Raw genomic sequence first — 23,714 nt, 5'->3', positions numbered from 1 at the left:
TATATAGAGAGATTGGAGGCTTTGTATTGTTGGTTTTAAAGATCTAAACCACAATACTGAAACAACCATACAAACACTAGATATCTCTTGAAATCAGATTTGTTAACAGTGTACTTTAAGCTCTAAAAGGCAGTGGCCATACTGTTTGTCATTTTATGTTTCTCCATATAATAATGATTCTAAATAAGTCCTACTTTCCTATAAAATAGAAAAGTTAAAAATGTCAGAAATATTCATGTGCATTTTAGAACTTTCCAGTATGCCAGTGGAGACCACTGCTTGCTTTTACCATGTGAAAGTATATGATAAAAGCTTTCACAGTTAAAAAAAAAAAAATGATGCCAGAAAAAAACCCTTTTAATCTTGTTAGCTGTGGGGTTTGGGTAGGGGTTTTTTGTTTTGTTTTGTGATTTTTGGTTTTGTTTTACTTGCTTAACAAACAGCTTTACTTTCTTCACAGCAAGAAATTCTTTATCGGTACCCCATATCAGAAGCGTCCCAAAAACTGAAAAATGTGAGAGGAATATTTCTCACACTGTCTGACATACTGGAAAGTGTTACTGGTACCCAGATTATCAGGTAAAAGTATTTGAAATGTAACATATTACTACTTTTATTATTTTATACATATGTGTTCAGAAAACCACGCGTGGGTCATGCGTCAAGTTCTAGACAAAACAGGAGTGACTCTGCCTGTTAGGCAGTAATCTTTTAACTTGAACAGCGTGCCTGAAGTTGGACTGCTCAGCCCAGGTGTACACTGATTTGGGGGAATTTCTTTGTCATGGGTGGCAATGACTAGGATTTTTTAGTTCAGTGAAATTGTTTTTAGGTCCCTTCTTAGACCTCTTAAAACATTCTTACCTAACCTGAGATTTTGTGGCACTGTACTATGGCAAACTGGAAATTCTACAACAGCTTCAACAAATTTTAAAACAAATTTTTAAAAGATAAAATGTAATTCAGTTAAATTCATGAATGCCTGCTACTTTTAAATTAATTTCATTTCACATTCAACTTGGAACATCTGAAAGATTTTTTGATATCTACAGACCAGGACTCTAGTAAGAAGTCTAATAAAAAAAAAAAAACACTCCTGAGTTTCTAGAGCAGCATAGGGGTGGTGGAGATATGTCAGGAGATTATTGAATATGTAAAGGTAGATGGTTTTCTGATGGAATAATTAGAAGTGAGATAGCAGGTATCACTTTTCCACTTCACACTTCTTCCCATTGAGAATCAGTACATGAGTTTGCAGCTCCTGAGGATCTCTGGCAAGATTTCCTTCAGCACATCAGTGCCTCCTGTGTAAGACACAAGACCTAGATGGGTATAAAAAAGCCAAATGCAAGTGGGACTTCAGGCCCAGAAATACACAGTGCAAGCAGTAGTGAATGTCATTGGCAATAATAAGGAATTCCTCAAAAGGCAAAAAGCCTGTTTGATATATTAAAGTTCGGTTTTCCACTGATAAATTTTTCCTTAAAAGGAGCTCTTGAATATTTTTGCTTACCAGAAAATTAATCCTGGCTAATTTACTTTTGTTTACATTTGTTTTTAATTTGTTTTTTTCTCAGACTTGTTAGTATCCTGCTATTTTGAATAAGAAGTTTTAAGACTGCGCTTTAACCATGCTTATAACTTTCCAGTTAATGAGTTCCTAAAAGTCATGTTAACAGCAGGTATCAAATGCAGGCTTTTGATCTTTTGCATATACCAGTATTTTAATGTGATGCCACATTAATTAGCACTGAGGTATGTTAACCTCTTTTAAATGTTTATGCATTATTATTGTCCAGATTTTCAAACACATCCAAATGACAAATCAATCTGTTATTTTTCTGCTGATATCATGGGTACAGATCATAAAATAATACAGAAATCCATGATAGCATAGATTCACCTTTCCTGTTAAGGTTCTCAATTTCCCATTTTTGAGTTCTAGAAATACAAAGGCACTTCTGCTGGTTTCTGTGGACTGCCTCATCTCTTCCAAAAACAGAATAGATAGTCCTCAGCTCTCCTATGAAGCTTTTTCTGTCAGAAAAGTAAATCACGATTATTGTCTGCACACGTATTGTGTGTCTTTTGGGATGGGAGATGTTTATTTCTTTATAGTTAATTACATTATAAGTATGTAATTTGTTTTGTTTGGAAAGCACTTTTGGTTACGTGAAGAACAAAAATTTTCTGGTGACCTGTGGAAATACTAAGGTATTTCTTAACTAATGAAATGACATTTCTCTTATTCAGTACCATCAATTTTATGGTATGAGAGAATCGGTGAAGCAAGTTAATTCTGGAGCCGTGTCCTAAAAATTAATTTCTTGAATCTTTTCAGCATAAACTTAAGTTATCCTTCTTTCACTTTGCAGCAGTGTTATCTTGTTATTTAAAATCTCTAACGTGATAGTAAGAGAGGTGGGGTTTTGATGTAAACTTAGTGATCAGGATATTTACAGACCTTGGTTTTAGCAGCAACCAGTACATTGAATCTGATAATCAGGTGCATAATGTGAGCTTTACTGCTAATTAGAACATTGGGTCTAATTCTGTTTCATGTTGTAATCCACTCTGTCTCTACATCTTTCTGGGATTGCTGAGCCTTACAGAGCAATTTTCTATACAAGGAGATAGCATAAGAGTTCAAGCTTATGTTTATCACACAGGTAATGTGTTCAAATACCTCTTGAGCTTGTTGTCAGAATGTATATAGAGTCTTTTTAAATGATTTTGTGAGTGACTGCTATGTTCAGAACTTTCATTAGTACCTCCAGTTGCCTCAATGTGATCTGAAATGACATTCATTTTCTAAGTTGATTGTATTAAAAGCTAGGCAGGAAGACCTTTAAAGAGCATCTGAATCATTCAGAAGATGACTGTAGCTCTTCAGTAGTGCCTGTTCAACCATTACATTTGTATACTTGAAAACATTACTACTGGCGTGATCTGTTTGGAACAGGAATCAGAGAGTCTTTGAGTTCTAATTAATACAATTACCTAGCCCAGCTGCATGCATGTGATTATACATGAGCACAAGACTTTGCATACAAAATACTTATAAATCATTCTGGCTTATAGTGGTGGTCTTCTATAACTTCACAGTGTTAACAGAAGTACTTCTGGTTTAATTTTCGTAGTTCCTCGCTCTTCTTGTGCGGAAAACTGGTTCAAGTTGTTTACTGGAAAGAATGTGATAAGTTGCTTGTAATTGGCCTTCCTGAAGAAAAGTAAGTTTGAAGTAGAATGGTTTGTTTCCTCTTGTGTGTCCTTATATTGTACTCTTGTATCAAAAAAAGCAAGACAGGCAGGGCTTACAATGTACTCTTTTTACTATAATTAGTTTCTGTACCTGTGATCCCACTTTTTTGATTGACTTTGTTTGCATCTTTTATATATCCATTGTTACAGTTTCTTTTTCTTCTAAACGGAATGAGGTCTCATAAGATCTCAGAAATATGTGTAGGCTAGAAAACAGTAATTTTGAGTGTTTGGTAAAGTCAGGTTCTGATTAGAGACTACCGAATAACAGCAGTAATATTACATATTTATGTGTCCTAGGAGGACCTTTTTTTTCCCCCCTCCTTTTCCCGCCCCCCCCCCCAGCTTTACTACTGTCTGTGTCATCATGGGCAAGTCACTTGGAAGAAATCTGTTGTGCAGTCCAGTTAAGAATTTTTTGTTTCCACTATGTCACTATTTGAGAATAGAGCTTTTCAAAATATGACTACACTTAATTATAGTAAAAATGTTATAAACATAGCTGTACGTTTGAATTTTTATTTTTTAGTGTGCCACTTTCTCAGCTGAGGAACATGATTGAAGATGTTGTCAGGACATTGAAATTTATGTACAGTTCTTTAGACAGGTGAGTTCTTTCAGAAGTATTTTTATTGATGCTGATTGAAAAATAGCATTAATTTTAATGCTTACATGGAATTTCTTTGCATGTTGCTTTACACTTCTGCAAAAAAACGGAATTCTGTTCTTGCCTTTTTGTGTCAGTCTCAACACTGTTAAGACTCTTTTTAAACAGCCTGTGTTACTTCAGAAAGTTTTGTCCTTAGATTAGGTTAAATCTAAGTCACTGTGGTTGTCAACAGCACTCTGCAAATGTTATCCTTTGTGTTAAAGCACCATCTGTAAAACGTACATATGAATCAGTGTTGTATTTTTAATAAAGTAAACACTCCAGAATTCTCAACTTCATTTGGCAGAGTAGCTGTCTTTCTCTGCATTTGGAAATCACCCAGAAAATTTTCAGTGTGACTATAACCTAAACAAAATTGCCAAGGTAGGCTGTTCGTATGCTTGCTTTCAATTCAGGGTTAAAGTGCATATGCCATAGAGAAAGAAAAAGAAAGATGTTAATTTCCAAAAGGATGAAGCTGATCATTGTCTCATCTTCAGTTGGTCTAAGACATCTATGGTGCTTCGGATTTTTTCTTTGTTTGTAGGTACTGCCTGGATATGGGCCTAGTGGGATTTTTTATATTTAAAATTAATGTTAAGAAAAAAAAATCTAAATGTAGTGTCATGCTCTAAAGAGACTTCTGTAGCACAGAGGGTTATATAAACAAGCTACATGTGTCTGAATGTTATTCTAACTTGGAGTTCATGTTTGTTCAGTGCTTTTTGCCAGGTGGAAAATGTTTCTTGCCTGGATCATTTTTTCAACCTGTTCTTCCAGCGTGCACTTCAGCCTACAAGACTCAAGTCAAATGCCAGCCCAAGTGCTCAACACTATGATACCTGCAGTGCATTATTCTTAGACAGTCTCCCAGGCTTGCGCTGGCTGACATTGCCTCAGGAAGTCAAGGTAATGTCATTTTTGGATCTTTCTAGAAAGACTTGTATATGGAAAGCCAAGAAAATTGATGCGGGCATCTTCTGCTGTTATTGTGTAATTTACATAAGTGCTTTGCCCGTCCCAGACCACCCATTTTCTATAGGATCCTTTATTTAAGAACTACACAATCATTTGCGTATTTGGAACTACACAGTCATTCCCACAGGAAACACTGCTATCATGAGTGTAGTTTGGTGACTTTAGGAAGTCTAAATCTATGAGGAGAACGTGATGACAAAGGAATTACATTTTATGTAAAAAAAAATTATAATAAAAAACATCTATACATGCATACCCCACAACCTCTCTAACAGCTAGCATATGCAGTAGGGAAAGCAGCCCCTGGTATGTAGGTTTATGTTTGATTTTGACCATTGAAGTATTTTTCTAGGTAGAAAATACTACTGCAGAAGCTCATGCATAACTAGATATTTAGGAGAGTTATAAATGCCTGTTGCAGAATCAAAATAAGTACCCATACAGCACTTGTTTGACATCATATAGGTACAGCTTTTCTGCACCAACTCACTGTCTGGTTACCTCCCAATCAGAAATCGGATTGTGCTTTAAGCAGTAGTAAGACAAAAGCTAGATCACAGTAAATAGCATTATAGCTTTCAGTCTTAAGCCTTCATTTTGATGACATTAGGAAGTTAAAATAGGGATCATTAGGATAATTATTAGTAAAGTAATATTTTTAAATAAAAATAATAGATTTTATACATGTGATGCATAATCTCTGGCAAGTCTTCTGTGAAGTGGTTTTTCACATACACCTTAGAATTGACATTGTTAGACCAAGATAGATGAAGGTGATATTTCTCAGATTTGAAACAATTGTAACAACTTTGTACAAGAGAAATCAATCCTAAGGAGATTTCAGCAGTGGAACCATACTGCTGAACATAGCAGAGACCAACATACATGGTCTTATGTGGTTTTGTTTAGTATTTATGGTATTATTTGGAATTATATATCTATTTCAATTACACAAAATCAAAACTGAATTCAGATTTAATTGTGCAAAACAAAGTCTGCAACACGGGTTGCAACTAGAAAAACTTTGTCTTACTGGGGGGCAGATTCTGTAACCCAGTTCCAGCATAGTTTGGGTCTGCACAGATAAGCAAATCCTAGTAGTTGGCAGACAAGCTTATTATAATACCTTTTATTAATGTAGTAAGTTCTGTCAAGTGAACAGGATACAGTCAGCAAAGGATGTACATAGAGGAAAAAATTTATGAAATTACATTTACCACAAAAGTTGATAGTTGTGTCTCAGGTACAGAAAGTTCCTCTAAAATGTTTTTTCTTGTATATTTTTTTTTCTGATGTGTATCCAGATCATCTTTTAATATATATATAATTTTTTAAAAATGTATTATTAAATAACACAATTGTGTATTTAGAAATGAACCAGAAGACTTCCTTTACTCTTTCACAGAGCTTGTAGTTTCCAATATTTTTTTTCTGTTTTCATGTTACAGTTTGCTATAAAGTGAGTTAGCATCACTACCTAAGGGGTTATGTGTTCCATGTAAAGCATTGCTAAACCATGGTTTGATCTGACAGTAGGTTCAGTTGAAGATAACTGAGTCTTGCTAGGTGCAGTTTCCTGCTTTATTTTCAATTATACTGGAAGTACAGAAATCGAAGTGTACTTTCAAGACACGGTGATTGTGAAATGATTGGGTTTAAGTTTCCTTCGGGGACTTTTGTGTGGCACAGAGTACAGGAAAGCTCTCTTCCCTGCCCCCCCCCCCCCATTTTCTTGGTTGTCTTAAATGAAAAGCTCTATTTTTGGAAGACAGTATAGTCTGCTTGGATAAATAATGCATCCACAAGAAATTATTTTATAGAGCGCTAAAGCAAAAATTTAAGCAGGGCTGGTAATACAAGTACCCTGGCTATCTCCTGGCTTTTTTTTTTTTCCTTCCAATTGCTGTAATCTCATCAGTATTCATAGTTGTTATTCCATTGTAGGTTTTACTAATGTTTCTCATTTTAATCCCATAGAGGGTTTTTTTTTTTCCTAATTGGGTCTTTAGCCTCTTAGCAAAATAAAGTTAAAAATGAGGCAAAATGAGGCTTCTTTATTGAATTTGTAGCAACTTGAGGTAGAAACCATCTCACCTTCTTTTAAAGCTATTATATAAATTACTACAGTTGAGGTGCTACTCCTGAAATCTCCTTATTATTTAATGGGGAATATCTGGTACTTTAATAGTAATTCAACTACGGAGCTTCAGCTGTTTACTTTAGTATTAGATGAATCATGCCTCAAGACTCCTGTGGCTTCATCTGCATTACCTATGAAGACAACCTGAAGTGTAAGGACTAGCTCAAATAAAGAATACCTGCGCTGTAGGTATTTAATGAAATGCAGTGTCATTCAAGGATCTAAGCATATGACTAAGTAGCTAACTACTGCTTAAATCTGCTGGCCTTTACTGAGACAGACATACTGTAAAATTGGAACACTTCTATGTAGAGCAATCATTTGACATATCATATAAAACCTCTAATATCTGTGATTGCAGTTGAGAGGGTAATTTTCCCCACATCACGTGTACTTAAATTGCAGTTTGGTAATATTTGATATCTTGTCCTTCATTCAAGAAATGTTAAATATCAGATGTTGTAGTAAGGCACAGTGGACCTGTTAGATTATCAGTCATTTCACTTGAGGGTCTAAAGTGGATGAAAGAAAGACTCACTGCATTTTCATTCTCCATCCCCTTGAATATCAGTGCATGTAGGATTCATTTTTGCCTTTGTGATCTTGAAATATTTCCAACTCCATAACAAGGACATTATTTTTCATATCGTGTGAAGAGTTTTTTGCATACCATATTAGTCAACACATGTATGGCAGTTTTTGCAAAATTTCACAGGAAAAAAGAAGTTTCGTTAAGATGGAATGATGTTTAGAATATGTTAGTCTTGTCATGGTAGAGGGTTTTTGTTTTATGATTATTTGCCATGATTTAATGCAAATGAAGCAGCTGGGAAATTTTGAACTGAGAGTTTTCTTTCGTGGATATACCCAAAATATTTGTAACTATTTGTATCAATTACACTTTGCTCTCTACTTGAGCTTGCAGATTGTTTCTTTCTTGTAAAATTGTGGGGTTTAAAGGGATTTAGAAAACAACATCATTGATATTTATAATACAGACTTAGCTTTCCAAAATTGTCTGAGATCATCCACATTTTCCAGAAGAATTTTGTTGCAGAAGATGAAACTTCCATCCATTTTGATGAAGATCTTTATTAGGAATATAAAACAAAAAATGTCAGTTCTTTATTGGGCAGAAAGCCCTTTAAATTTTAACTGGGGAAAAGCTGAGAAACTGGTTAGTTGTCAGCTGCCAACAGCCTCACTGACATTTCTCTGAAAATCTGGCTGTATTTCAATTAGAGGCAGCCTGTTAATACTGCCCGAGAAGTTTGTAATGATGGGGTTTAGGTTCTTTTCATGAAGTAGCACGTTTATGTCATGAACTTCAGTGGCTAGTACCATGTTCTTTAAAGGAAAGTATTTTAAGTAAAATGTATATTAACAATCACTCTTGTAGTTAGAGAAATAAGCAAGTTTAAAGCAGTTTCAGTAGAACAAAGATAATGTGTGAGAGAGTTTTTTGGCAATTTCCATAGAGGCAAAAACTAAATCCATTGTGAAAAAGGTTTTTCTAATAACTCAGCTGGATACAATAGCTTGCCAGATTTCAGAGTTCTCCATAGCCTTCAAGGGGTAGTCTCTAGACTTCATGTTTTAAAGCATGCTGAGAGTGACATCTCCTTTATACCAAACGGTGCGTTCAACACAAGCAGAGAAATTTTACAGTTTCAAAGAAGAGGAAAATACACAGAAATTAAGGATTTTTCTTTAAATCTGTTGAATAGAGGTGTTCATGATATTACTACTGAAAAGCATGTGCAAATTTTTATCTATTCACTTTGTACTTATGAATCCTAATCTTCTGAGACTAGCAAGATAGAGTGAACTATGCTATTATTGTAAGTTACTGTGTTGGAAATCTCTATTAAAATATACTGTTTAAATATTTCAGATGGAAATTGACACAGCACTGAGTGATCTGGAAGCAGCTGACTTTGCAGAGCTGGTAAACATTTTCTTTTTGTTGTTTGCATTGCACTGTATCTCTTTACCTTGGTGTCATATTCAGTAGTTTAAAAAAGCACTAATTCCAAACTAGTCCACTTTTTTTAATCAAGTGAGAGTCAAAGCAAAAGTATACTGTATTATTCTTGGTTTAAGCTTAATTTTACCCATTCTGTTTACCTGAATTTCTCTCCATGATTAACATTATAATTGTCTTATAACCCTACAGGGGTTAGTCACTGAAAAGCCATGATTTACTATAATTTAAGCCCATGGGATGTCTACAAGGACACTCTAATTTCAGCATAGCTGATAGTTGTTACATTTCTTTTTTTGTATAGATAACTGTCTCTTTCCCAAGCAATTGTGAATAAACCTGAAAACTTATATGGAGCACGAAGCACTTAATTTTCCAGTTTACAGAAAACAATTACAAGTTATGCATAATTTTAATACTGTTAAAGGAGAAGATAGTAATTTACTTGTGTCACTTGCTGTGTGTGCTCTTTACTGTACTGATCACCTCTTTAGCATAACAATTTGGGGCATAAGTATTCTTAATTACAAAATATGCTTAACGATTCTTAAAACCTAAAATACGAGGTAGGCAGACATATAGCCCATCTTGCAAAAGAATAAAAAAGAAAGAATCGCTGTAATAAACAACCTGGATGATTATTTACAAAAAGCAAATTTATAAGTTGTAGTTTATTGCACAGAAATTGCTTGCACCCACTTAATTTAAAATACACTATATCTACCTAAAGATAGTGTTACCAATCTGAGAGCACTGGGCATCTAGATTAATAGATCAATGAATGGCTATATTTTGGGTAAAATGTCAAATAATGGAAAAAAATGCTTTGAGTTGGATGTTTTACTCTAGGAGGGCCTCTGGTGTCAGTACTTATGCTTCAGCTACTTTGCTGTTAAGAACCCTGAGAATTTGCGTATCTTAAAAATAGTTTATCTACAGATAAGAACTAATCAGGAAATTTTGAGCTGAAAATTGTTAGAGAAAATTGTAGTGACATGAAAATCAATAATAGAGGCTAAAAGCTTGGTATTCCACTTAACTGTTCAGTGTTAACTGACATTGACAATAAGAAGTGGTCAAAAATGAAAGTATTAAATAAGATATTGATTACCATTTGCTGGAATTAGTTGACTTGCATTTAGTAAATAAAATAACAATTCTGAATGAAAAACTATACCATGATTTTTTTTCTCACAGTCTGAAGATTATTACGACATGAGAAGATTATATATGATTATGGGTGCTTGTCTCTTCTACAAGGTAGTATCAGTGATTAAGGTCTAAAGATTAGGCAAATGCATCTGGAGATCTAACACAGTCATGGAGTAACCCTTTGCAAAACCTCACAAACATAAAAAAATTGTATGATTGCTTTAAATATGTTTTTCTAGTAACAGACATAAACCACAAACACCATAACAGAAAAAACTGAAGTCAGGAAGTGATATGTATCAGTAAGAGCAAAATACTTGTTTGAAACTGTCTTACGGGAATTTTGCAGCGTATGATCCAAGGATTGGAGAGGGACAGTAATAAGGAAGTAACTAGAGTCAATTCAAATGTGAGACTGTAAGATATTCTAATAGGCGCTTTTTTTTTGTTCATTGCCATTTTTTAGTAAAGATAACAGGTGATCTATCTTTAGTCTGTCTTTAAAACAAAGATTTGAGAAACTGTATTGACAGCTTTTTTCACTTTGGCCTCATTTGTAAATTTATTTTTATTAAATGTAGTCACTGTATTCAACAGTAAAAAGAGGAAGACAACAGCCTTTGCGTTAAGGAAATGTACATTTTAAGGATTTCATCATGCAATTGTTGTTTGTGCTAGTAGTGTTATGAGACTAAACTATTAGCACAAATGGAACTGCACACTGTCTACCATGACAGCACTTTAACTGTAATGCCCTTAGTGCTAGGAACACCACTGTAATGTGTCTTCTTTGGAAATTTTAGTAATTCTAGTGAAAGCACCATATATTTGAGAGAGAATTAAAGCACCTTAACTCTGTAGCTGTTTTGCAAGCTGTTGAAGCCGTGCATTTCCCAGCTTGCCTTTAATAACTTGCATATATGCTGATGTTTTATTTGTTTATATTTCAGTGTTTTGGTTCTTCAGATATGATGCAAAAGCTCAGTGTTATCTGTTGTACAACTGTATATCAGAAAAACAGTCTCTGGCCAAAAAGCTTACAATCTTAATGCATGTGGAGCATGGATATCTTTATATGAAAAGTACTCTTTAAGTGGTGGTGTTTTATTTCTTACTGAATACACTTCCTTTTCTGTGTTTAATTAAGGGTTACTTGATTGGTAATCACTTGCCAAAGGAAGATCTTATTGATATAGGTTTATATTGTCGGCACTATTGTCTGTTACCCTTGGCAGCAGAACAGAAGATTGGTCAGTTAGTGATATGGCGGGAAGTATTTCCACATCATCATATCCAGCCATGTGAAGTTTCGAGTTTTACAGGATATAGGGAACCTGAAGCCAGATACTTTTTACTCATAGTTGGCTTGGTAAGTTAACGTTTGCAATATGTCTGTTCTCTGATGCTCTGTTTTGTCATTCTGTGTTGTCTGTCACTAAGTAAGAGCAACATTTCCCATGCATTTTATTTAGCAATTTTACCAAATATTCATATTATAGCTGTCTCATGGGATATAATTCCTCAAGAGAGTAGTATTATTTATACATTCGTAAAGCTTGCAAGTTTAAGTATAAATTCTCATTATTTTTATGCGTCTTCATTTAATTATGTTTTTACTTTCATGATCTGGTATTTTCAGGCAACTCATTTCAGAACTGTGTTTGGGTTTTTAATGTGAGCTCTTTTTTTTAAAGCAAACAGCTGAGTTTCTAAGTGATAGCTTTTACATTTGCATCATTAAGTTAACGTGACAACAGAAAGATCTCCTTGGATGTGATTCAATTAGGAAAAAAAAAAGTAACTCCTCCGGGGATGAGGAAGGAGTGTTGAACGTAGTGCTGTATTTTGCCCAAGTATAATATGAGACATAAATATAACACAGCACGTACTGTATGTTAAGCCAAAGGCTAATGTTGATACCTCGGTATTTACAGAGAAACTTCATGCTGTGTGTCCTGCTAGAGGCAGGAGGCTGTGCCTCAAAAGCTATTGGGAATCCAGGACCAGACTGTATATATGTGGATCAGGTCAAAGCTACTATACTTCAGCTGGAAGGATTAGATGCCAGCATAGAGGAACGGCTGGATTCTCCTTCCAATCCACCTTTATCTTGTGCTGACTGGTTCCTTCCTGCAACACGTGACAGACTGGAGAGCTTGACCACCTCACCCATCCTAAGTAAGCTGCAAAATACTTCCAAATCGGTAACCACTCTGGCAAGCAGGAGGACCCTGTTTGGTGACTCTTCTTTAACGACACGTAAGCCAAGCCCTACAAGAAACAGTGTAGGATCTGACCACGGTAACGAAGGTCCTGTGGAAGAGGAAAGCAGTAATCCACAATCTATAGTGGATCAGGTCAGAGAACAAGGAAAATTGATAAGGTTCTGGTGGGTTGCAGGGGAGGAGGCAATTCTTTTAAAAACTCACTCAAGTAACTATTAAAAAAAACCAAAACAACCAAGCATACTATAGAAGAATAAACCTAAGCAGTCATGAATTCGGTAGAATATACTGCTGTTGCCTTGGGAAGCTTTGGGTCAGCCTCAGAGCAATCACATTTTTTTATTTTATTATTGCTTGTAAATATTTGGGGGTTTCAGTGACTGAAGTGGGCACAGCTGTGTTGGAATCGGCAGAAACAATTGGAGAATATCCCCACAATAACAATGGCGTAAACATAAGTTGTCATAACAAATTGCTGTACAATTGCACAACCGCTTCTAACACATTTTAGTCTAAAATAGGCTATAAATTACATTTATATAAGTTGATGGAATTTTTTTGCCTTTTTAAAAATTATACATTATTTTCCTCGTAGGTGATTTGTTGGTTTGATTTTGTTCTTTTGATAGCTGCGTTTTCTGTTAGTTCATCTATCTGCTTGTTTTTCAGGCCACTAGAAAAAAACATACCCTACCAAATCCTTTTCATTTAGGAAACCTCAAAAAGAACCTTTCAGAGAAAGATACAGAACTTCTTAATGCTATCAAGTAAGAAATTATTTTGTATTAAGTATTTAATTTTTAAGGTCATACTTGGATCATTTTTTGAATATGAATTTGAATCTGTTTATGAATAGATTACAGAAGTCCCTGCATAATTTTATTCTAACCAGAACTTTGCTGTGTGAGGATTCTCAAATAGTGACACTCTTAAATGAAGAAATTAATTAGAACAGATAACTTTCTCAAGTGTGTGTCAGTAGAATGTATGCACGTGTCCCACATATATGTGACCTTGAAAGTTCAAACAGAAGCATTTTTGGGCCACATACACACTTTGTGCCTTTCCAGTATCTCTAGGTAGGTGTACAAAGGACAAAGAAGTCATGATCTTCCCGGTTCCCACCTGTTGCTTGTGACAGCGCAGTCTGCTCTGCTGTTTTGCTTGAGCTCTAAAGAAAGCTTTTACTCCCCCCCACACCCACACCCAACGCTTTTATTTCCCCTTTCCTTTTGGTGGTGAGAATTTTTGAGAACACAAGTGCAATACCTAACTAGTACCATAGTTTTTCGGTTTGTTGGTTTCGGGTTTTTTTAATTTAGCAAGATTTCCACCATGTGGAAATAGACACCTTTTGAGTATCTGTATCTCTATTGTCTGTAACTATTGCGGTCACCAGAAAAACAATTACTTCCTAAGAAACAAAAGTATATGTTGTTTAACTGAAATGCCTTTCAAAGTTATTTTAGGATTAAATTAATTCTTTTTTTTCTTTTTTTCTTTTTTTTTTTTTTTGTAAGGTTGACTTCTGGTCCTGAGAATACCCTCTTCCACTATTTAACTTTGGAAACGATGCAAGGAATCTTTATTACTCCAACCCACAAAGAAGTAGCACGGCTTGGTGGCTCCATCCATCCTCAGTTAATTGAGAATTTCTATCGTTGCTGTCTTTCAATTCGTTCCGTTTTTCAGCAGTCCATGAGGAAAGAAGTATGGAAGCTTTTGATTTTTTCCTGTTTTTATATTTACATTCTTAACTCAGCATTTCAAGATTGTTTTCACTTGGTTATTTAAATAATTCACTAGCAAGTGTATTTCCATGTATGTGGTTGTTTTTAAAGCTTCTAATACTTTCACTGTTATGGGCAGGTTCTTTCTCTGACCATCCAGCCAAGTACGCATTATGGCTTTCTTTCCCACCAAAAATGCCCTCAAAATAAATCTTCCCATGTCTCCAGTATAGTATACTCTTACTCTGTTTCATATTAGGACTGTTGTTTGTAACGTAGCAAAAAGTTTCACATGCTGGATTCAGAAACTGTAAGTAGCAAAGGGGAGGGTGTTTAGCCATTCTAATTCTGGGAAGGGATTTCAGATTGGCAACAAAAAGAAATTCAGGCACTCCTTTTTTTTTTTTTTTTTTTTTTTTTTTTTTACCCAGAAAATTTTCATATGAGCAGTGACTGCTATTTCCCCTCACCGTGCTGTCAGTGTGTCTGAACACTTGGTGTCTTTGGTCTCAGTGCTACTCAGGATCGCTTATACATTTGCCATCCACTAATGTCTGTAATCATTTGTTCACATGTGTAGTGGTCGAAAAAAACCCTGGCTATAACAATCAATTCCTTTTAATTATGCTGCCAGATCTCTTTTTAGATTAGCTGGCATGCTGGAACAGGCAAGGCTTTTTCCCTTTACAAAGATGGCCGTTTGAACCTTGCTCTAGCTGTGGGCTGAAGCCGATGCCAGCTGCCAGAGCTTTATGTGGGTATTGCTATTTAGATTAGACTTAAAAATAGACAGAACTGATGTCAGCAACTGTATTGCCTTGTGTTTGATTAAAAATATCTGTTTACCTCAAATGGTCTATCTGGAGAAAGATGGTAGTAGTAACGCATACATTTAAACACTGGGTATAAGAATCCATTTATGAGATACTCCATCCAGATCAGACCTTTTGTGTTCAATGCACACTTTATTTTGCTAAAAGTCAGTTTTGTTAATTGCACGGTTGATTTTTATTGTCATTAACTAAAATTAGGGTAACATTTCATCTCTACTAATTTTGTGACCTGCTCAGTCCTTTTGGAAAAGAGAAATAGTTAACTATAAACCTAAGGGGAATACTGTCTATTAGTTGGATTGTTTACATCCTAAAGTGGCGATCCAAGTGAATTAAATGAGAAATGGGAAATAACTGTACAAACTGAATGAAAGCAGTTTGCAAATAGTAGTATTTTTTCTGAACGTTTTCTTCAAATTACCAAAGAAGTCACTTCTGGTTAGACTGATGTGCCTTGTAAATGATCTAGGAACTTTTACATGTTAGAAAAATAGGTTAATTTGGTGGATTGTTCTGTCAACTTCATATGACACCAGGGTTTGGCTGAGTAGGACTTTGGCAATGAGTCATGTATTTTAGACGCTTCTGTCGGGAGATAGAGAAACCCAAAGCAAGCAGAGAGAATACACAAATATTTCTTATCATCAAATTGCCTTTGGTTACAACTGTTAAAGAAACGGTTTATAGTTCAAACAAAAAAAAAAAGCTTGAATAAAAGAAACCTTTCAACCATTAGATGTAGCTCATAAAAAGTGAAAAACTGACACTTGAGAGTCAAGACTTTGGTTTTGGACACAACTACCTTAGCACATGATTTTCTGGCTTCTTCAGACGTAAGTACAGTAGGCAGCAGCTGGGTTCATTCTGCTCTGAAAATCAGAAATAATGGATGGATATGTGCTGCAGAACAAAGTTTCTCTTTTAGAGAAACTTGGGGTGTTTTTTGCATGTTGGCTCCAACCATTAATGCTGAAATTGGCAGGTTGCATTATGGCATAAGGAAAATGTGAAAGAATAAATTGAAGTTTTCCTTGTTTGTAGTGCACGACAAAGGGTCAAATATAGAAATGTACTATTATACTGCTTATTCCTTGGCATCAGCTAAATATTGTGTTATAGTTTAGGATTCAGAGAATTGCACCAGTAACGCAAATTTATTGTAAATCAATCAATAATTAACGTTGCCTCGCTTTTTGAGAACTGAAAATACACGATTTAACCTCTAAATGTGTACAGGAAATTTGAATACATTTTAAATTGAGCAAAAATAAGCTCTGTAGTCTTAAACCCTAAAATATATGTCGCTGTATGTAATAAGCAGCTTTGGCCTCATTTTCTTCATCATCATTGTAGTATTTTCTTAATGTTAAATAAAATCAGAAGGAAGTAAGTTTTTCTGCATATGACAGTACAAACCCTCATAGTTCTGTCAAATATCCCCTCTTAATATGTATTTTTTCTTGAGTATGAATAGCACAGTGTAAAATGTGCTAAAATATAAACAGATGTTAGAATGGAAATTGCATGATGAAGACTCCATTTTTTTGCTGGGGAAGATTATTAGACTGAATACTAACATATTCCTTAAGTCTTCTTCAATAGCGGTATTAGCAAGAACAGTGTTTGAAACAACTTTACATACTAAGGAATGATACAGGAAGGGTCAAGTCATCTATTGTGAAATGTCTTCCACTCTATAAACTAATAGTAATTTAGAATATGCTTTATGCATTCAATCCAAAGCATGTTTAGGGAATTTAAAAGACATTTTCTCAAGTAAATATTAGATGTTTCGTTTCTCAAATACTAAGGTACATTTCACTTCTACCATTTCGGAGAAATTAAGATAGTTGTGATGTTCTGACCATCTTTGCTAGGTCTTCAGCCCCTACATTTTCAACATAGTAGGCAGATTGAATGATGTGGCTTCTGCATACAGCAGACAGCAGTTCCTTGAGATAATTTTTTTTTTTCCCAAGAAAACATTTTATTTTACCTTTGAAGCAACTGATTAGAACAGAAGCTTCATTGACAGATCCAGAGATGCCCTGGTGTAGCAACTCTTTTAAGACCAGTTCATCTCAATGGGATTTCCACTCCTGTTTCCATAATCTCATCATGCTTCTCATGCTTCAAAAAGAAGAAAAAAAAAAAGATTCCTTTTTTTTCCCTTTTTTTTTTCATTATTACATAGATGTTTACAAAAAAGTAATAAACTTCCTTTAACTTCAGTGGGAGAAGAGTTAAACTAGTGACAAACCCTTTCAAAATTCCTCCTTTATTTATCTCCATGTCCATTCTGTTCTTCTTTCCCTTGTGTTTCTGATGAAAGATACCATGGCTCACAAGACCGTTGAGCACCAAGACAGAGCAAAGAGAAAAAAGTAGATTTTGTGCCTGCAGTTTGAACCTCACCAGACAGGGACCAGGAATTCAGCTAGAAACAACTGGAACTTTTGCAAGGTTTATTCAAAAGCTCTGTACAAAGCATAGCCCTAAAAACTCAATGAAACATGAAAATGTCTTTATTTTCAATACATCTTACGCACTCATGTTGAGTAAGAGCAAGAAAATGCTCTGAGTGCTGCAACTGTTTATTTACAAAAAGAAATTCCTGCCTGGCTAAGTTTATTGAACAGACTTTTACTATCACAGTTCATAATTAGGGAGGCACAGAGAGAAAGATGAGAGCTTTAGCTGTTGTAACACACTTATTTAAAGAAGCTGTATTATCTCAGATGCCTTGTTAGAGAAATAGTGTTCATCTAGAAGGGGGAAAAAAATCCAAAAAGGGAACATGTGTCTACTTCCAAGTTGTATAACAATGGAAAAGCCTGTTGATGCTGAAGTAACAAAACTGGGAAGAAAAGAATCATGTAAGCAAGTTGGTTACATCTTCTAAGTCTGGCTTTTTAACAGCAGTATCATTCATCAGAGATTCCTGAAGAAACCACAAACTTATATTTACTAGTGTTTATGTAAAGATATTTCTTTCTATACTAACATTTTGCCAATTCTTTTACAGAAAAAGACAAAAGCAGACAGTGGGATGTCAGAATTTAGTAAGGCAGATGAGGACCTAGATCTGGTGAGAGAACATGGAGTTTTGTTTGAGTGCTCTCCTGATAACTGGTCTGATCAGAAGAAACCACCACCAACAATGAATTACTGGGTTGTGGGGTGAGTTTACAGACAAATGCATATTTCTCCTAAAGTTTTCCATTTTGAATGTACCACTGTATTCTTTAAGATTAACTTTAACTGTAGCGCATCACAGAAACTTGAGTTGACTGAGTGAGGTAGCTTTGATTTGGGATCTGGGAAGTTGCACTGGCGTGATATTCCACCTGCTGTCAAACATAGGTGTGTAACTGAAGTGAGCACCGTGCCAGCATGTTACCACCGCAGAGCCGGCACCTTTGCAGTGCTACGCTGTGCTACGCAGACACGCGGAAGTGCTGTAATTATACTCTTTCACAATTCTGCACTTTATTTGTGCTCCCTGCACTCTTTCTGACGGCTCCATTCCCTCCTTTGCAAGTAAATCTTACTTGTCTTGCCTCCATGCATAATGCCGATTCAGTGATACAAAGAAGTAAGGTGAACAATTGTAGTTGTTGGTTGGTCGGGGCTTTTTCATTGGGAGGACCAAATCAACCTAGCAGTCTACTTGAGGTATTTTGGAAAGGCGGTATTCTTTCCTCAGTTTGTTTTCAAAGTTCTGCCATCATCATTGTGAATGGATTGTGATTTGTGTTTTATTTTTTTTAATTTGTTATTTAAACTTAATTTTAAGATATTTTCTTAATGAGGCGTATAGTTATTGCTACATAGCTAAGGCTTATTTGCAGGACAGAACAGCATACTGCCCTAGGCATTAAATACTAAAATTAATACTGCTTCTGAAGTAGTTAAAATTAGGTGTAATGAGAAAATAGTGTGTACTATTTCTTCACAATTCAGAACACACCAGATCTTGTGATTGTTTAAGTCCAGACCAGTAAGCCCTATTCTGTAGCCACTACTTCTCTTATGTTATTCTTTCCTCAATCTGCTATATTTTGTGCCGTCTACATTTTAGCTGCAGTAAGCAGACATATTAGGAATAGTCTGTCAACAGGATGTTTCCTTCTTTTCTGCATTCATCTTCTGTATTTGGCAATCCTACTAGATGAATAGAAAAATGCAAATACCCAGTTAAATGGAAGCTGTGCTTTCACCATATGAAAAGAAAAAAAATCAGTCTAGGCAAGGGGTGAAAAGAAGACAAATGGTTATGCTTGATTAATTCATTAGGTTACGATTTTCAACTAGTTCAACTATTGTGCAAATAGGAAAGTCAGAAAACGGCAAAATAAATTTCTGAATATGGTGTAAGAACTTTTTTCTGATACAAGGAGAGGAAACATCATCCATAGGTAATTATATTGGCCAGGAATAATAATGTAGAAATTCTCTAACAGAACTTCTGTTCAACCTTTTTGCCTCCAAGTCAGATCTTTAAAGAGAAAAAAGAAAAATAATTGTTTCCCACCACGAATGTACATAGCTGCAGTTTGTGTGCTGTCCTTGGGGTTGGAAAACTTAAAATCTGTAATTTAAACATTTTAAAATGTTTACGCTGCTGTTGAGATGTTTGAAAAGAACAAGTCTCTGCATTACCGAACAACATGTTAAATCTGGGGGAGTCCACTAGTATTTGCAGAGCTATATGCTATGCTGGAGTGCTACACACAGCTGTGCAGCCGTACTAAGATCTTTCCTATTTTAACTCTTCCACTAAAAGGGCTTCCTAGACTAACATGTGGGAAACTACCTATCCAGATGTATTAAGTCTAAGGATAAGTAAGTATGTGAATACTGGCACTTGCTCCCAAGTAGCCTGGAAACTTGGATTACTGCAAACACACCAGTACTATACAAATAAGTCCTGAAAACCTGAAGAATTTTTTTCCATACACAGTCTTGAGAAAAATGAGCAGAGAATAACTTGATTATAAAATACAATGTATTGAAGGGAGTAAGATAATTCAGGAGAGCCATGGAAATTTGCTAGCTGTCTTACAAAGCAGTTGCTTTTAACATCTTGCTGAAACCCGAGTACAACTAGAATATATCAAACCGTTGAGTAGAAAAAGCTAACACCAATGATAGTTTTCTTTTTTTATTTTTTTTCCTTCAGGAGACTCATTCTACATCCAAAACCTCAGGAGTGTTACGTCTGTTTTCATGACTCAGTGACAGAAGCTGCTGTTGAACTGGCCTTTAAATTGTCCTTCGGCTTAGCTACATAGACAAGCTTCCTGAACATTCAGCCATCCTGCATGGTGTTGTCATCTCTTTAAAGTACTCCAGTATAAAGAGAAATTAACTCAGTTGTGGTGCCCACCCATACCATATCTTTGAAATGCTTTTTAAAAAAAGCAATCTGCCCTGGGGTATGACACAGGTAAAATTTCAGCAGTGATTCTAATGGTCTCATCAATGGAATAGTTAAAAAGATTTCAGAGAAGCGAAGTTCTTATTTTTGTATACTGTCAAATTATTTATCCTGATCTTAACTATATCATATGAAAACATCATTTAATTGGTACATTCATTGCTGTTCAATGTGTAATATGGAATGTAAAATGGTAAGCTGGTATCCTTAAAGTACTCTGAATATCTGGCAGTTGGCGATAGAGGGAAAAAAAGTTTTCCAATTAATTAAAATTTTGTGCCTCTAAGGGCATGGAAAATACTGAATGTTTCCAGTAACACTGTGTTAATCAAAACAGAAAGAAATCTTCCAGATAATTCACAGCACTTAGCCACACAAAACTAATGGCTTATCATTTTTGCTGGTATGGTCTCCTGCACACTCAAGGACTATAGTGTGGTTGATGTTTTACTTGTCTTCATGAGTTTCAACTATAAATAATACTTTGTATTTGTTAAAGCACAATTTTGAAGGTACAAAAGAAGATAAGGGCAGGGGGGATGTGTGTTAAGACCTATGCATGGACTCCGCTTATTTTATATTCATAATTTCTTAATAAAAAAATTTATATTTTTCAAAGACCAGTAAAGTGTTATTCTATTTCTTTTTACTTAACGTATTTTCTCTTTTGTTTATTTAAAAAGTATTTGTTTAGCTAGATCTGCTGCAATTTACAGCTGGATATTACAAGAAAAATGTTAGGTTATATCTGTATAAGGCAATAGAAAGCAAGATGTTTGCAAAAACAGAGTTCTACAAAATTCAGCTTTCCTACAAATTGTTTAAATGTTTGTAAACTACACACCAGCTACTTTTTACTAAACTTTACTAAAGTTTAGTTTAAAATGTTAAGATTTTTTGGGGGTCTTTTTAGCCCCAGTCAGCACATTCACATCTGATCATCTGCATAGCATTTCATCCTGTTCCATGTCAACAGGGCATTCTTTTTTCTTTCTGCTGTTTCTACTTGCTTTTAATGAGTGCTTCTCATAAAATGCATGACTAAAGTTGCATTTTAAACAGTGGGATCAAAAAGTTTTAAGTATGCAGGAAAGTAAATTCAGTTCCACAGGTTCTCGTGATCAAACCTTTAGATCTTGTTTTCACTAGTAAATTACACTGTTTAGAGTAGTTCTAAAATAGTCAATCAATGCTTATAACTGCCCACTGTCACAGTGTGATTCACAGCTTGTCCTGAATCACTCAGCAGTTGCTTTTAAGTCCAAGCAGTAGAAGTCTTAAGCCTGAAGTTTAAGTATATGAAGATTTTGTTAATCAGCCTTCTCCAGTATCTATGATTCCTAGAATGTAAGAAATAGACATTATTTCAGTTTAAACTGAGTTATATCAATAGTGCTTTAGATCTCTTCCCCACACATAAATCAAGGGACGTTATATTTACTCGTTTGAAAAATAAAAGTATGTAATAGTATGGATGACATCTGAACAGCACCTTTCAAAAGTCTAAAATATGTGAGGTTTGAATGTTAGATTTCATTGTAGATATAAGAAGGAATACAGAAAAGCATTCTGTGCTGCACTGCTTCTAGTAAGTTTAACAGCTTTTACAGAACTTGCATGTGTGTGCCCCTGAAAGTGTCTCCGTATGGAAAAGAGTAATTTTGCTGATGTTTGTCTCATTTCAATCTTCCAAAGGCCTGGGCTATGTGGTTTGAATGCTAAAAAAGAAGATATTTGAATGCTTTTAAAAGGAGACAGCTAACTTTTATCTAGATCCTTCTATTTAGTTAGTTAGTAGGTTACTCTGCTGCCGGTGTATGGGGTTAAACTCAGTTGATTCAGCTGGGCCAAACACACAGCTGAGTCCATGAAGAAGAAAAAGCATGGATACTTAGATGTGTGTGGAGAAGAGAAGAATGAAGGTAGGTGGGGACTCCTTCAGTACCCATCAGCTATTTAGATTGGCTTGCTCCTTCACAGGAAGTCATACTTTAAACAGAATTAAGGGTACAACTTTCATACTCAAAGCAGTGTAGTTCAGCAACAAAACATTTCAAAGTTTCCATTAATCATGTTGATACTACCCTCAGGGAGATTTTTATTGGTTACTTTGTTAGTCAGCTGAGTAGAGACTGTATTTTGCAGATTTTTTAAGAATATGTTTAAAAAGAGACCCAAAAGGATAAGATTTCATTTCCCACCAAATACAGATTTATTCTTATTTTTTATCAGGGATCTTTGATAGAAATTGTGAAGCTTTGTAGTTTTCAGGAAGATTATAACTGAATCAGTGTACAGAACTGATGTCAAAAGGTATAGATATGGAGAAGCTACTAAAGGAGTTCAAGTGGTAGTATTAAGGCTCAAAAGAAATTAATTTCTTTTGCCTTTAAATTGTTATTTATAAAAACTATTAGCCAAGCAATGTGGTATACAACATAGAAATGAAGTTACCAGGGTTAAAACTACTAATGTCAAGGGAATGCAAGAAACAAAAGTTAGCATTTAAAAACATCATCAATTAAAATGTTTTGAACGAACAAATACGGTGTTTCATGCCCTCATTAGTCATGAAGTCAAGAGATGTAGGGGAGGTAAAGCAATTAAAAAAAACCCACACCAAACATGTTATCAGTAGTCTAGGAGGAGCTGGTACTTCTGACCTGCAACAGAATGGGTATAAATAACATGAGTAAGTATCATTTACTTCTCATGTATAATGTTTATTAACTCATAATTCAATATGATCAACATCTACCCTTTTTTACCTGCTTTTCTATTATCTAGTTCCTGGTCAGGGGCGAGGGGCCAGTTCCCACAGCTGACAGAAGCTTCTGGAAGGTTCCCGAGGCCTCTGCAGAGCTTGCTGCCGCAGCTCAGGCAGGACAGCCCTCCCCGGACAGGATCCATGGTGCAGAAGCAAATGGTGCGGCTTCTGAGCCCAGCAGCCCCTCGCGGACGGTAATGGTGGGGGACGCAGGCGGCTCAGCTCCTGGGTACCCTGAGACCATCGACTTTAACTTTGGAGGAAAAAGAAGCCAGTGAGGTGCCCGCTGGCCGCGTGCTTTTCGGGCAGGAGAGGCAACGGCAGTGTGGGGCGGGGGGCAGCCAGCGCAGTGCTGTGTGCCATGGTGGCCCTGCAGGGCAAGGACCCCTACGGTGCCATCTCCACCGGGAAGGACCTGCTTTCAGGACACTGGAACGCGTTGCTGCAGGGGAACGGGGAATGCTTCATCCAGCAGGTCTGGGCAGACCAGCAGTACAAGGGCATGGGACGCTGCTGCTTCGTGTGTGTCCCCAGGGAGCAAGGTTGAGGGCCCTG

At 35.7% G+C, this 23,714-nt stretch overlaps 1 protein-coding gene across 2 annotated transcripts in view; it reads left to right on the top strand.

The window, feature by feature from the left end:
* INTU (inturned planar cell polarity protein) overlaps positions 1-20,922 on the top strand; it is a 55,627-nt gene extending 34,705 nt beyond the window's left edge. For both annotated transcript variants that reach the window (XM_037398233.1, XM_037398228.1), the window contains exons 5-16: positions 461-579; positions 3,141-3,230; positions 3,791-3,868; positions 4,630-4,819; positions 8,923-8,976; positions 10,210-10,272; positions 11,312-11,533; positions 12,099-12,521; positions 13,059-13,156; positions 13,910-14,099; positions 17,978-18,132; positions 20,135-20,922. In XM_037398233.1, the coding sequence (XP_037254130.1) occupies positions 461-579; positions 3,141-3,230; positions 3,791-3,868; positions 4,630-4,819; positions 8,923-8,976; positions 10,210-10,272; positions 11,312-11,533; positions 12,099-12,521; positions 13,059-13,156; positions 13,910-14,099; positions 17,978-18,132; positions 20,135-20,246 (1,794 nt within the window). In that variant the 3' untranslated portion in view covers positions 20,247-20,922. The remainder of the gene's footprint in view (positions 1-460; positions 580-3,140; positions 3,231-3,790; positions 3,869-4,629; positions 4,820-8,922; positions 8,977-10,209; positions 10,273-11,311; positions 11,534-12,098; positions 12,522-13,058; positions 13,157-13,909; positions 14,100-17,977; positions 18,133-20,134) is intronic.
* Positions 20,923-23,714: the final 2,792 nt, after the last annotated feature.

This window comes from Falco rusticolus, chromosome 1, assembly GCF_015220075.1.
Source record: "Falco rusticolus isolate bFalRus1 chromosome 1, bFalRus1.pri, whole genome shotgun sequence".
NCBI lineage: Eukaryota > Metazoa > Chordata > Aves > Falconiformes > Falconidae > Falco > Falco rusticolus.
This window is presented reverse-complemented; position numbering and strand designations above follow the sequence as displayed.